General features: G+C 37.3%; 1 protein-coding gene across 1 annotated transcript in view; it reads right to left on the minus strand.

Annotated features, from left to right (window-relative positions):
- DNAH8 (dynein axonemal heavy chain 8) overlaps positions 1-15583 on the minus strand; it is a 358656-nt gene that overhangs the window by 172921 nt on the left and 170152 nt on the right. The window contains exons 40-45 of the mRNA XM_074332879.1: positions 15157-15261; positions 14221-14382; positions 11356-11580; positions 8475-8647; positions 6941-7119; positions 883-1070 (exon numbers count right to left, since the gene is read on the minus strand). Coding sequence (XP_074188980.1) covers positions 883-1070; positions 6941-7119; positions 8475-8647; positions 11356-11580; positions 14221-14382; positions 15157-15261 — 1032 coding nt within the window. The remainder of the gene's footprint in view (positions 1-882; positions 1071-6940; positions 7120-8474; positions 8648-11355; positions 11581-14220; positions 14383-15156; positions 15262-15583) is intronic.

Genomic DNA, 15583 nt, shown 5'->3' on the forward strand with positions numbered 1-15583 from the left:
ACATATTAAAAATTAAATAAAACTGGTTCAACATTTTAACTTCACTTCTCCAATTCATAGAAACTCCTATTTATTTATGCCTTTGGTTTTCTATCTTTACAATATTGTATCTCCAAGTCCTGCTCTCCATTACATGGTAACTGAATTTGTTACAATTCTTTGGTTTAGGACCTTTTTGGAAATTTTAAATCATTTCCATCATCCTGTATTAAGTTTCAGAGAAAAACCAAGTGTAGACGTTAAGTAGTCAGGTGTTGATGTTAGACAGACAATAACAGCTGTGTGACCTGAGCAAGTTTTAAAATCTCCCCGAGCCTCAGGCACCTCAGTTCTAAAATGTCCATTGTATAGGACTACACTTTCCTGGTCCTTTCAAGTTGGGAGTGGCCCTGTAAATTGCTTTATCCAAAGACTGTGACTTATGTCACTGGCGGGCAGAAACTCTAAGAGCCAGAGCATAATTCTTCATGTTCTCTTGTTCCTTTGCTACAGCAATCGGCAGTACCAGAGTGAGGACCTATAAAGCGGACCCACCCTCTCCACCCCTACCTACCCCATCAAACCACAGTGGACAGAAATAAATCTTTGAGGTTTTAAGTCACTAAGATTTGGAAATTGTTACTATAGCTATCCTGTCTGATACAATGCGTAAAACATTTAGCCCATTATCTCATACATAATAAGTACTCAATAAACAGTAACTATTATTATCATTAATATATTATTGTTTTATCTTCCATCTGGGCTATTTTTACTACTCAGAAAAATTATATGATAAGAGAGAATAGCTCTTGACCCCTGGATAGTCAGTCATTTATCTACTAATAGATATTTTCTTTCACTTAAGTCCAATCAAATTGCATTTAAAACCTGTGTTCTCACCATTGTTAAGAAGATTCCAAATTCTGGATTTAAATCAACACAATCACCATCAGAAAAAATGAACTGTTTTTTTCTCTCTTTTCTTGCTGTCAAAATAATATAAATTTGTTGGGCTGCCACTGATAAGACAGGCAATTCAATTCTGTTAAACTCATCAAAACAGCCCCAAGAACCTGACTGTGCAAGACCTGGGATGAAAAACAATTAATTTGAAAATTTTTACTTCATATTAGCAATCATTTCTCCAAAGTGCTCTCAAACAATTATATACTGAAATACAACTTATATAAAGTTTCATATCTGGCTGTTTAGAAAGATGTATTTAATTTCAGATATAGAAAGGTTTCATTATGTGTACATCACCACCAAGACAATGAAAATAGCACTCTACCAAAATGAAAGCATAGACATGTCATACGCTGAGGGATGCTGAAGGGTGAAAAAATTTGAACCAGTCTTGAAGTGTCACATCCAGTGGGGATGGGGCAAGGGGACATAATATTTGGGGAACCTGACACAATAAGCGATGCCCCACTCTAGGTCATATAACTCTGTTCATTTCTTATTAAGATGAGAGAACTGTCAGAAGGCTGAGTGAGACAGAGAATGGCCAGAGGGCTTTTATTTATTCCTTACAAAACCCAGCACAAAGGCAGGCCTGTACATTGTGACTATTCTGTCTATAATCTCTAAGGATGAAAATATGCATTATCTTCAGCTGCATGAAATACTCTTCTTTCTCTTATTATTGCCCCTTCTCCCTCCAGCTTTGCTTCTCTCTCCTTTGGGAATTTCCATTATACTGATGTTGGAACTTAATAGCTATTCCTATTATCCTTAAGTTTTTTTGTCAAACTTTCCATTTGCTTTGGAAATGTATTCTTTTGGCTAGATATTCTGATTGAAGAGAGTTGTTTTTTTCATTTACATTTTCAATATCCAATTATTCAATTTGTTATTTTTTTCAGAGTAGCCTGTTTTTCTTTAATTGGTTGTATGTGATAAATTCTTGAATCTCTCTAAGCTATTTGTTTTATTTACCTTTTCCTTTGTTTCCATTAATCAATTTAGTGATCAGGTCTCTTTGCTGTTTGGGGTGCCTCCATAATTCCTTCAAATATTTTATGAGACTTTGTTATGTCTGTATATGTGTGTATTTCCTCATCCTGTATGCAAATTCCTGTTTGCAGGGTGCTAGCCTGCCTCTGGTGATTTGGGAGAAAGGAGAGCTTCCCCTCTGGGTCTGGTGCTTGCAGTCTGACCGGAAGCATGGCATGCCTCTCTGGCACAAGCCCCTCTGGGCTTGATCTTTGTCAGGATTCCCACTTCAGAGAGCTGGGCTACTGCCTTTATATGGAGAAAAAACACTGAAGACAGATACCCCCCTTAATTTTTCCCTGCCTTCTGCCATAATTTTGGTACTTTGGGATTTACCTTGTGCTTTAGTCTGCTTCTCTCAACAATCCCCAACCCTCAAGCCCAGACTGATCCACAGAAGAACCTTCTTTTTTATTAGAAAATGATTCTCGGGGTTCAAAACTGTTTTATCAGACAGGCAATTATAAAGAATATGACAATGAATACCCACGTACTCACCTATCAAATCTTAACAATTTGCTTCAGATTTCACTCTAAAGAATAAAATCTGAGAACTACAGTGCAAGCCCATGTACATCCCTCTTGAAGCCACACTCCCTCCTTCTCCAGAGGTAACCTCTATCCTGAATTTGATGCCATTGGTTCCTATGACTGCTTTTAAACTACTGTTCTTATGCATATATTCATGAACACCATATATTTTGCTTGTTCAAAATTTATACGTGTGTATCTAGTTATCTGTCAACATCTATCTAGCTATCTATAAAATACTGTATATATCCTCCTAAAATTTGAATAATTTGCTCAATATTGTTTTCCTAAGATTTACTGATGCTGATACCTGTGGATCTAATTCATGATTTTTAAATGCTGTGCTGTACAGTATTCCACGGCATAAATATACCCGTTAAAAATCCCTTCTACTCTCAATGGATATTTGGGTTGGTCCTAATAATTTGCTATAACAATATATCGGTCTTGCTCACGTATCCTTGCAACCGTGTGAGGAGTGGAAATGCTGGGTCCATGAGCACCTTCACATTTACCACCTGTTGCCAAACTGTTCTCTGCAGCAGCTCTACCAATGTATACACACACACAAGTGCTGAGAGCTGCAATTTCTACACATTCTTACTAACAGTGCTGGATCTTAACCTTTTGTCAGCTATACACGCTCAAATATATTCTCCTAGTGTGTAGCTTATGTTTTGTTCTCTTTCTTAAATGGAGAAATATTATATAAAAACTGTGCAATTATATATATGTATATATATACATATATATAAATATAGATATAAACATCTATATGTATATTTACATATATATATGGTGTGATCAAAAGATACGGTGAATGTTTAAATAAAAAAATTATTACAGTAAAAGACACATTGCCATTAATCCCCCTCAAAATACTCTCCCTCGCTTCAAACACACTTATCCCATTATTCTTGCCACTTTCTGAAGCAGTTCTGGAAGTCCTCTTTCGTGAGTGTCTTTACTTCATCCTCCATCATGACAATGCTCCACATCACACATCGCTTCTGGTACGGCAATTTCTGTCAAATAAAGACATTATGGTGTGTCTTCATCCACCTTATTCACCGGATCTGGCACTGTGTGACTTCTGGCTCTTCCCCAAGTCAAAATGACCTTGAAAGGTAAACGTTTTGAATGGATTCAGGACATGGAGGCAGCCACAACAGTGCAACTAAAGATACTCATGAAAGAGGACTTCCAGAACTGCTTCACTAAGTGGCAAGAACAATGGGATAAGTGTGTTTGAAGCGAGGGGGAGTATGTTGAGGGGTGTTAATGGCAATGTGTCTTTTACCGTAATATTTTTTTTATTTAAACATTCACTGTGATCACACCTTGTGTGTGTGTGTGTGTGTGTGTGTGTGTGTGTCTGCTGGTAATATATAAAATATTATCAACAGACAGGTAACTAAAGGTAAGAGCTGGGTGCACAATCTCATGATATCTATTATAGGGACATTCTCATATCCTTAAGATTTAAAGGAAGGGCTGGAAGCATGAACTCGTGATATTTAATAGAGGAAAGCCCAGTGTACTTCTCCTCTCTTCCCTCCCACAGGGAGAGGTTGCTAGTCTGAACGTTGTGATAATCATTCTCTTGCTTTGCTTTTCTGTTTTTTCACTATCTAGATATACATAGCTAATTAATCTATTTTTTGCTTTACCTAATTTTGCATTTTACATAAATTTAATCATATTATGTGAATTATATGAGACTTGGTTCTTTCCCTCTAGTTGTAATTGCGAGACTGCCTTTGTCAATGTATCGTGTTGTAGTTACTCATTTTCATTGCTATATCGCGCTGCCTTACAGAATTTCATATATATTTTTCTTCCCTTTATGTGTGATGTAGAAGTATGTTCACAATGTATATATAATCAGTCCATCGTAGAAAACTTCGAGTTGTTCGCAGTTGTTTGCTGTTATAAGCAATGCTGTCGTGAACATTTACACACAGTCCCCAGTGCATAAGTGCAGTTTATTTGAACACACACCAGGAGGTGAGATAGCTGTTAAAGCACATGTATGCTACTCCCACCCATAGTGAATGACTGTTTCTGTTGCTCTACACTTTGCCTATGGGCAAAAATGTCACACTTAAATTTCTGTTAACTTGGTGTGTACAAAATGGAATCTCTTTAGAATATGCAATTCTTTGAATGCTGGGCATTTGGTTTTCTTCATTTGTGCAATGCCTGTTCAAGACTTTTCCTCATTTTTCTATTAGGTTATGTTTTTCTCATTGATACATAGGCATTATTCACATATTTATACCTATCCTTTGTAGGTAATATATGTTGGAAATGCCTTTTTCAAATTTCTAACATGACTTTTCTGTTTTTGGTATCCATTCATGAGCAGATATATCAATGTACCAATCTTTATGGTTTGTGATTTTTATATTAAAAAATCCCTTTCTACTCTGAAAACAAAAATATTTTCTTTTATTACCTTCTGAAAACCATGTAGTTTTGCCTACCACATTTAGGCATTTAGTTTTGAGAACTAATTTTTATATATGGTTTAGGCATCCAATTTTCACATATGTATGTTGGGGTCTGATTTCCCTTGTTAATATCAATCAACTGTTGTTCCAGAACAATTTATTGTAAAGTCTATCTCTTCATCGCTGATTTACAGTATCATCTTTGCCATATGTCAATTGTCCTTGACCCATTTCTGCATTCGCTATTATATTCCACTGGTCTATTTATCAATTCCCGCACCAAACCACACTCTCAAACTACATTCTAAATGCTATCTTTCTGAAATGTTCATTTTCTAACTGTTCTTTGTGGCTTATCAAAATAAATTTTATGTGTTGATTTCATATTCTAGGAAACTTGCTAAATTCTAATTTTCTATAGATTTAAAAAAATTTTTCTTTACAGTCTACCATAACATTTGTAAATAATGAAATTTTGTATTTCTTGCTTTCCAGTCTTCGTATCTTTGTTGTTGCTGCTGCTGTTCCTCACTGCATTGGGTAGGATCTGAGGCACAATGATGTGCAGAAGAAGCAATAACGGGAATCTTTGTCTTATGCCTCATCTCAAAGAAAACGCTTTCAGATTTTCAAGTATGATACTTGTTGTGGACAATCTTTATCAAGTGATCCATGTGGATGAGTATGTTGGGGAAGAATGTAAGGGATGGCAAGAGTAAGGGATCTGAGGAGGGAATGTCCTCTGGGTGTTTGAGAAGTATTACAGAGATCACTATAGGTATAGTAGAGAGAGTTGGGGAGAATATTAGGAGATGAGGTCAGAAGGTCAGAACAATACCGTGGGGCAGAGCAGGAGCAGGTGTGATTGTGTAAGACAATATTAGACTTTGTGAGGATTTCAGCTTTTCCTCCGAGCGAAGCCACTAGGCAGCTTTCAGCAGAACAGTATTATGACCTGACCTAACATGTAGGATTGCTGTGGTGCTGTTTTGGGACTAGAATGGAGGGGACAAGGGTAAACCCAGGAAGACCAATTAGGAGGCTCACTGGAATAGTGCACGTGGGAGACGATGATCGGCTTGAACGAGGATGACAGCAGTGGGATCCCAGGTGATCAGATTTGGGGAGTCGTCTGAAGTTGGACTAACAGTGTTTACTGACAGTTTGGATGACAATTCTCTCATACTCATGAGAGAAAGAGAGAGTAAAAAATAAGTCAAAGATTTCTGTTTGAGCATCTGGAAGAGTGGTGCGGCTATTTAGTGTGATGGGGAAGACTGAGAATGGAGTAGATATGGGAGGGGAGAACAAGAGTTTGGACCTATTAGATATTTAAGTGGAGATGTCAAATAGTAGATAGATATCAGTTGTTTATATGAATCTGGAATTTCAAGAAGTCCAAACTAGAGATGTAAATTTGATCATATAGATAGTATTTAAAGTTTGGATCTACATGAGATCACCAAGAGAATCCATGTAGATAGAAAAAAGGACCATAAAGGACTGAGTTCTAAGACTGAAATGTTCTCCAATCTTTTTCTTTGTCCATCTGAAACCACCCCCTACTATCTTTTAGGGTTTCTCAACTTTTTCCATCTGCTTCTTGTTTTCCAGTGTTGCTTTTAAAAAATCTTTCACTTCAGTGGGATTGAATGTACAAAGGAAAGTCACGTGTCATCAGTTTGTTATCTTGGATCTTATCTCCTCCACCACTGTTTCAGGCAATAATAAATTGATTCCATTTTCATAACCCAATACACATTCAACTTGTGGACTATAATGCCAACAATAGTATTGAACCATACAAAATTGATGATATCCAGCCATTTTTGACCAAGAAAAATGGCAATATCATATGCACTAACTCATGCTAATTTTGGTTATGTGGGAAAATATCACGTTAGATTTATATCAGAAAATAGTATTAAAGTGCAATAAAAATAAATTCACCAAAAATTTTAGTATTTGACACTTGCCTTTAAAAATCCTTCCTAGCCCTCTGAAATCCATTTGATCTGAGCAGTTAAACACGACCACGTATTTTCCCAAACATCTTCCCATGTCTTTCGTAGTTTCTGTTTTGCCAGTGCCCGCAGGCCCTGCAGGAGCACCTCCCATGTTCATTCCCAAAGCCTGTGCTAAGGTGATATAGCACCTGCAAGTGTTATTCAGATAAAGCTCTGTGAATATGAGATCACATTTGTTACAGTAAAGCACAAGCAAAAGTCCAATGTGATTGGAATGGGCCTGTTTGTTCCAGAATTTGTGCAGCCCACATAAAAGAGACAGGCACCCAAACAAGGCCGGAGTACTTGACACCCGTTAGAAGTAGGATAGTGGTTGCAAACATTTCTTGGTTCAAACTTTAAACCCCACAACCCTGACTTAAAGCCTTCAGGCCTCATTTCCATTGTGGTCAGGATAAACCCCAAATCAGAGAACCAAATAAGCAGTGGTGTGCTGGCAAATGTTCAACAACCGGCTCTCCAGGAAAAACATGTGTTTATCGTGTTTGCTGATTTCTGCGGTATAAATACTCCCACTATGGCTCATCACAAGCTACCAATGTGACATCACAAAATGGGGAAGAGGTGCATGTAGTTGGCTCTCACAAGCTGGCATGAGCCAACGGCGGCACAACACTGCAAATAAATTGTTTTACTGTGAAGTGTTTCACTCATTCAGATAAGTGTAAAAAATAATCTAATGAATCTTCTTGTATCTATGATCCAGCTACAGTTATACTTGCTTCAGATCTAAGTAAAGCTTCGTGAGACATGAAGCTCTACATATAAACATCAATGGAAGAGAAAACACATTGACAAATCTATGCTGCAGAGGTGCTGGGCATTAAAGGGAGGTTGGATGAATCAAGAGGAGGCCGAAGACAAAATTTGATTGTGTTATAATTTTACCTGGCAGCAGCCCTATTTAGAGTAATGGCAGAATTAATTGTTCTCTGACCCAATTTAAGTCAATCCTATAAACATTTATCATTTTCTATGCACAGCACATTGCACATGGTGCTGTGGGATATATATAAACATGAAAAAGACCCAGTTCTTGCCTAATGTCATATACTGGAAAAAATTATAAGGGGACCTGCCATTAACCAATTATCCAGACCTGGTCAAGATACTTCACTTTATGTCTCAGATTTCCACATTTGAAAAACCAGGAGACTAAGACAATCTCCAAGGTCCCTTCCTTCTTTGTAATTCTAATGACTTCCTTTATGGTTCTAGAGATCTTTTTTTTCCATCTTGCAATCTAAAATTTATTACTAAATTACCCATAGTCAAAATTTAAGCTTACTTTTATTCTTTTACCATTTTTTACTTCATAAACATTTAATGTACATGCATGTTTAAGTAACAACTTACTTTGAGGAGCTAGCACAGACCTAACATGACAGCAATAAGCTTTGTTAATATTTCAAATGCAATTTTAGAACAATTTTAAGCACATTATTTAATTTAAAAACGGAATAACAAAAATTGAGTTTCCTACCTATCTGTTAATGGAGTGATAACAAGACGATCAGTGCATCCCAGAAATTCATTTTGGTAAATAAAATCAACATCTGTAATAGACACCACAGTTTGATCCAGATCTTCTTTAAAATAAAATCTACTCTGTTTTAGCCATTCAAAATCAGTAGCTGATTTGATATGCATTTTTACCTAAAGAATATGAAATACAAAGAGATTGCACACTACATTGCAATAACATAAAACACAAACATATGGGCAGTTTTTATTCAACCATTCATGAACTGATTCTCATTCACTTAATAAGTATTTACTGAGTCTCTCCTTGGGCCCAACACTGTGCTGGTTAAACAAAGACAGACATAGTTCCTGCCTTCTGGAGCTGTCAGAAAAGAACAGAAGACAAATAGATAAACAAGCAATAACAATAAAGTATGAAAAGATATTCAGGGTTCATGACAATATGTAGCAAGAGGACCTAATGTAGCATAGGGCATCTGAGAGGGGTGCTCAAAAAAAGAAACATCGAAACTAACACCTGGATAAACAGTAGGAATTAGCCAGGGAAACAAAATGAAAGAGGTGATAGAGGTTGGGAGGGCAAAATGCTGTGGGCAAAGGCTGAGATCTGGCTGGCATGTTCAAGAAACTGAAAGAAGTTCACTACAGCTGAGGCATCCCGGACTCTGGAGAAAGCGTAAGAGTTGGGGCTTCACAGGGCATGGGAAAGGGGTTGGGCATCGTTCTCATGGCAAATGGCAAGCCTGAAGGGATTAAGCAAGGAGATGTATGGTCAGACATGCACACATGCCTTCCTACATCAACACTATGGCAAACCAACCAATCTGCCCAGGCAAGCAGTACTGGGCTCCCACCGCCATGATGCAAGAGATAGAAACCAGGTAAACACTTTTGGGAACAACATCCCTCCACAACCACATCCTGGGGTGCCTCATGACTCCATTGGCAAACTTGGAGAAACCCTAGTCCTGCCCACTCGGGGGAATCAACATAGGAAAGTGGCAAATGGTCACCTTCACTGCTTTTAAACCCAGTGGCCCTCTTCCAGGTCATTCAGCTGACACTAATAAATGGAACTCGGGCCACTGTGCAATGTTCAGATCTCCATCTAATGTAGTCTCCATGCTATTTACAATCTTATTTTTTGTTGTTGTTTCATAGTTTATGACCTTGCCTCCCCTTCACTTAAGAATTCTGGCTTCCCTCCTAAAGCAGTGTGTTCATGACCTTAAAAGAGCTCCTTTCGGGAACACAAGCCAACCCCAGGGACTCTAACACAGGCCCCACAGCCATGGCGATGCAGTCAGTCGGCTGCTTTCAACAATCTGTTAAGATGGTGAGGAGGAGATCAAAGAGGATGAAGAAAGAACAGCTAATATTTACTGATTTCTTACTGTGTAACAGGCTCTTCTAAGCATTATGCATGGAAAAATAAAGTGCAAATATGCTGGCCATGAAATCTTATTTTAGTTGGGATGCAAACTGACCATGAGTTCAAGTGTTTAAAACCAAAAGAAAATAGTTTCGTGGTTTTAACTGTGTATAGGTATTAAAAACAAACAACAATCCATTCTGTATGTAAAGTAAAGCTTTGCTCAGCACTTAAATTTAAAAGAAATTTCTTCCGTGAGACTTCAGCTTTAAGAGTCAGTGGAAGATGTATAGACAACAGCCTCAGTAACCTTAGCAGATACAGTAATGGATTCCATAGGAGTTTCTTGAGATGGACTTCAACAAAAGCCAAAGTATAAGGGCAATTGCAATTCAGTGAAAGCAAATCTATAAAAGGTCAAAGAAACACGGTCTAAATATGCAGCTTCCTGATGACTAGCTTGACCCAAAGATCCAGAGAGAAATCCTACAACAATGTTTCTTGGACTTTCATATGCATATCAATTAGCTGGGAATCTTGTTGAAATGTAGATTCTGATTCAGTAGATGGGGTGGAGGGTAGTGGGGCGAGAAAGCTGGAGATCCTGCTTTTCTATAATAAAAAACAAGCTCCCAGGAAATGCCAGTGCAACTGGTTGGCATGCAATACTTTGAGAAGCGAGGATCTAGATTCCAGTGGAATAAATAGACTGCTTTTCCTTCAATCTTCAATAAATTTAGCTTATCTAATCAGAATTTTTGATAGAAGTTTGACATAGGTAGACTGTGATCACATTCTCTAAAACAGGGCCCCAAGTCGCATGGATTATATGGCTCTGTATGAAGGAAAGAGATGCCTTTAAGGCTCATCGAAACAAATAAAAACAATGGTAGTTAAAGACAAACATAGTCAAATGGTGGTAAATCAAAACTACCTGAGGCCCCTGCCCTGTAACATATAACCACCTACTGCTTTATGAGAACTTGGTTTTGCTCAAGGCCACTGGTTAGCTTTAGAGTTTTGTTTCCAACGGGAATTCAAATTCAAATACTACTCCTCTTACGCCCACCCTGCAGAACCTTGCCCAAATCAAGCCCGTGATGCCCTGTTGTACACTATCGGTTGGAGAGATAGCCATGTGAGTTCTCTGAAGCTTGATTCTACTCGATCTGGACTTCTTTCCCAATTGGCCCATCGTGACCAATCTCACCTAAATTATATCATGTTCCTGTCATTTGGTTTAATGGGACAATTAGTTAATTCACATCACATCAGTTGGTTCCAGACTTTCAGAATGCCAAATGTGAATATACACATTCGGTTGTTTAAATCACCAAATATAGATATTTGTGGACATGATATATATGAAGACAGTTGTGAAAAAGGGCCAGATAGATGCAAGGTTCATATACGTTAGATAATAGCATAATAATTGTTCATTATTAGGAACTCTAAATTATTAACTAGTATACTAAATTACTGTAAATTAAGAAAAAAGATACATTACCAAGTCATCAAAAATATCTCTCTGATGCACATGGATGGTAATTAGAGTTTCAAATTTCACTCTTTCAAACTTGCTTAGGTCATGTGTTGTTTGACTAATTAGAGTATTTAGAATATCCAAAAATTTCTGGTTGGTCACTTGCATGATTTTCCTGTCATCTTTTGCATTATGTAAAGCCTCTTCTGAATCATGTGTCCACAACATTTGAATTCCCAGGAGCCCAACCTACAAATTCAGCAGACAAATAAGCCAATTTTTAAAACAGATCCTGCAATAAAATTTGGTGGTCACTTATTCACATGAAGGTGAACAGGATTTTACTCCTGTTAAAGTAAAAAACGGACACGCATTTCTCCACTCCCAAAAGTTGTTTTCCAAACATCTCTTCACAACTTTTTAAAAAGATATGCTGCCTATCTCCTTTCTTGATCTTTACTCTAACATCCATATCTTCACATACACCTACCTTTCTATCTATATATCAGTCTAAAGGAGAGAGACACAGAAAGTGAGAAGGGGAGAAGCTTGCCCTTTGTCTCCTGATGAAGACACAGGGAAACTGTGAGTGACTGTCACCTTGCCTACAATTTTTGCCCAGGAAAGGGAGTAAAAGCGATCAGAATACCCCCACCCTCACTTTGTCACTGCAGCAGTTGTCCCTTTGGGAGCTTTTGTTCATCCACAGAGTAAAGGAACAGATCCAAAATCATTTGGACCAAAAAGGAACCCCACATTTGGCAGAGGACTGAAAGCAGTGTGAGTGGCATGTGGATACTACTGGACATGGCATTTGATGTCGGTAAAGCAGGAATCAAACCCTTTCCTAATCCCTGTCCCCTGAGGAACTTTGATGTTTTTCCTGCTAGAACAGTTGCCAATCCTGGAGTCTGCAGGTGAAGGTAAATGAAAACACCTGGCTAAGGTGAGCAACCAGATACAGAGGAAATAGCCGGTGTCAGGAAGCTCCCAGTAGCGAGCTGTTTCTGGCCCTGATGGCAGAAGAGCACAAGATAGGAAAAGCAAAGAGACACACAATACAGAAACAACAATGTAAGGCTGTCTGATTTAAAGACAAATAGACCCACAAACCTTGAAAAAAATCACTGCATATTGATTTTGGTATATTCTAAAAATTAATCTTTAAAATGACTACCCTGAGTCACCAAGAAAGGTTTAAATTATGTGTTTTACTTGTGTAAGAAGCAGGGGATTTAATGGTGAAAACTGGAGGATGTCTCATTAAAGTAAAAAACAAAATAAAAATGCTCATTCTCATATTATTTGATGCCTGTTAATAAGCACATTAAAAAATACTGGAAGGGAATACACTAAAATATTTAGTCATCATTTCTAAGTGATAGAAATATGGGAAATTTTTATTTTCATTTTTATATTTTTCAAATTTTCCCAAATTTTTGCAACAAGGATCCATTGAATTCATAATCTTAACAATGTGTTTAGAAGAAAGCAGAGATGAAATGTAAAACAATTTTAAATAAAAAATTAACATTGTAGTGGACAAATTTCAGTTATTTGGAAAAATTGCTTTGAAGAGTAATGACCTTATATTCATTCAATATATATATTCAACATATACTAATTTGCTATACAGTTACTCTTTAAAGCAATTTTCCCAAATAACTGAAATTTGCCCACCACACTTGTTTCAAATTTTACCTCTTTATTTGTATATGTGTATGTATGCACACTAAAGAAAATCCTGAAAGCTAGTCAACTTTCCTGCTATATCCTGTTCAACTTCACCATTGATTTGAACTTACTCTTCAACTTTTCCACCTTTAATGCGAACTCCTCTATCTAAACTACACTGAGCCTCTCTTTCAGAATACACAGGGTAATCAAGCTCTCCTGGGAGAGGAAAAATATCTTGATTTTGTCTAAGGAGTGACATTCTCAGCTTATCCAATGAAGTATTTTATAAAGATTTATCACAAAGGTAATAATCCTAATAAAAATATTAAAGCTTGAGAAGGCTATTATACAATATTTTGAAAAATCACAGTATTAAACTATTCTCCTCAATAAAGACTGTTTCTATATCTGTACTCGTGTCATTTGAGTAATTAATTTCTTATCATTTCAGCTCTCTCTACAGTGTGTGAAGTAAGTCATTCAGGATTTGGAGTACGGTTTGGTAGGAGCAGTTGGAGAAGAAACAGTTTGGGCAAAAACTGCCTACATTTTTCTTGGATGTCTCTTGCCTTCTATCCCACACTATCTCTGACCCAGATCACAAGTCATTACTTTTCATTTATCTTGGCTGAAAATGTAATAAAACTATTGACTCGTCATTTTCTATATCCGGTTTTAATAATACGTGGCACTTACAGTACACTTCTAAGAGCCATCGGATTTGAGAGAGCTGTTCAAGAGAATACCTGCTCCAACGTCAGCCCCTTCCAGGTCTTCTCTCATTAAAAAGTTAGTTGCAGGAGAAGCCCTCCTTTAACAGATTATGCCAATTTTTAATCTTTAAATTGAAGGGAAAATAAACAAGAGGCAAGATGGATTTCATTTGAAGAAAAGATGCTCATTCCTTTTATATATATCCCTATCTATACGTGTATCTATATCTACCTATGTTTTTACATATAAGATGAAATTTTCTATAAGTGGTTTAGTCTCAGTGTATGGTCTTAATGATGAGAGAAAAGGGGGATGGGAAGAGGGGGTCTCAAATGGTGCATGTGGACAGCAGGTGGTTGGGAGCTGAGGGAGGGTGGGCCTCCCCAACTAGTTCAAAGCTACAACAGGCTCCACACCATCAGGCTGACTGACTCCTGAGTATCCTTTCCCTTAATTTCCATTTCTTATAATCGTTATTTAAACACTGTGTATTCTCACCTGTGCTGGAAAGTGACTGAGGAAAGGTAAGAGCTGAAATCCCGAATCACTGATTTGATAGAACGCAGATCTAATTATGTTATGTAATGATGACATCTGCATTTTTAACAATTCCAGAAGCCAAATCTCTACAGGACCTTTGGCCATAACAGGACTATCCAACTGAAAAAAATATATTACAAATTGATAATAGCTTGGTATTTTTACAAATGTCCCACACTTAACTTGATAAATCATAGTTATGCCGTGCCAAACAAATAGTTTTATATTTTACACAAAATATTTAAAACATGAGTCAAATCAACTAATACTGGAGGTGGAAGGAACATCATCTGGTCTAAAACTTTCATTTTGTAAGTGATAAAATGAGTCTTAGAGAAGTTAAATGAATTATCCAAACTAGTTTGTCACAGTAAGAGCTGCAGAACTAGAACCCAAGTCTATCCCATCACCCTTTTCTTTCTTTTTTTTTTTTAAATTTAATTTTATTAAATTTATTGGGGTGACAATTGTTAGTAAAATTACATAGATTTCAGGTGTACAATTCTGTATTACATCATCTATAAATCCCATTGTGTGTTCATCACCCAGAGTCAGTTCTCCTTCCATCACCATATATTCGATCCCCCTTACCCTCATCTCCCACCCCCCACCCCCCCGCCTGGTGCAGCCGTTATGGAAGGCAGTGTGGAGGTTCCTCAAAGAATTACGAATAGAATTGCCATATGACCCAGCAATCCCTCTCCTGGGTATCTACCAAAAAAATCTGAAAACATTTAGAGATAAAGACACGTGTGCTCCAATGTTCATTGCAGCTTTGTTTACGGTGGCCAAGACATGGAAACAACCCTTTTCTTTTCATAAGAGAATTGCATTCTCCTCAACGTAAATTTTTAAAGAAATCCTAACAACGGAAGTATAACCAAATTAAATTACAATAATTTTTTCTCCTTCTCTTGATATGACGGCCAGGATACGATCATAGTCCTTTGCATGAAATGTCACCTCATTTATGTTGTCAGATACTGCTGGGAGATGGGGCTGTAAGAAGCACGAGACAGCAAAACATCATACATGAGGCTAAACACAAAAGCCATTGAGATGTTTTAAAAAGTCTTAACATATTTTACGTTTGTAAAAGATTAAGAATTTACTTCATCGTCTCAAAAAAAAAAAAAGACAACGTTGACCCTTGACTCAATTGGAGGCCCACTTTTTAAAATCCAGCCCCACAGAATGTTTCCTCCAAGCCCTTCAATGCCCCTCTAGACTATGGAGATTGGACTAATTAACGACTGTCGCCTTCCTCCAGATAGAGACTAAATCACATGGTCCCTCCCAGCTCAGTCTTTCGTACTCTCTT

The sequence above is a fragment of the Rhinolophus sinicus genome, linkage group LG05, assembly GCF_036562045.2.
Source record: "Rhinolophus sinicus isolate RSC01 linkage group LG05, ASM3656204v1, whole genome shotgun sequence".
In the NCBI taxonomy this organism is placed as follows: Eukaryota; Metazoa; Chordata; class Mammalia; order Chiroptera; family Rhinolophidae; genus Rhinolophus; species Rhinolophus sinicus.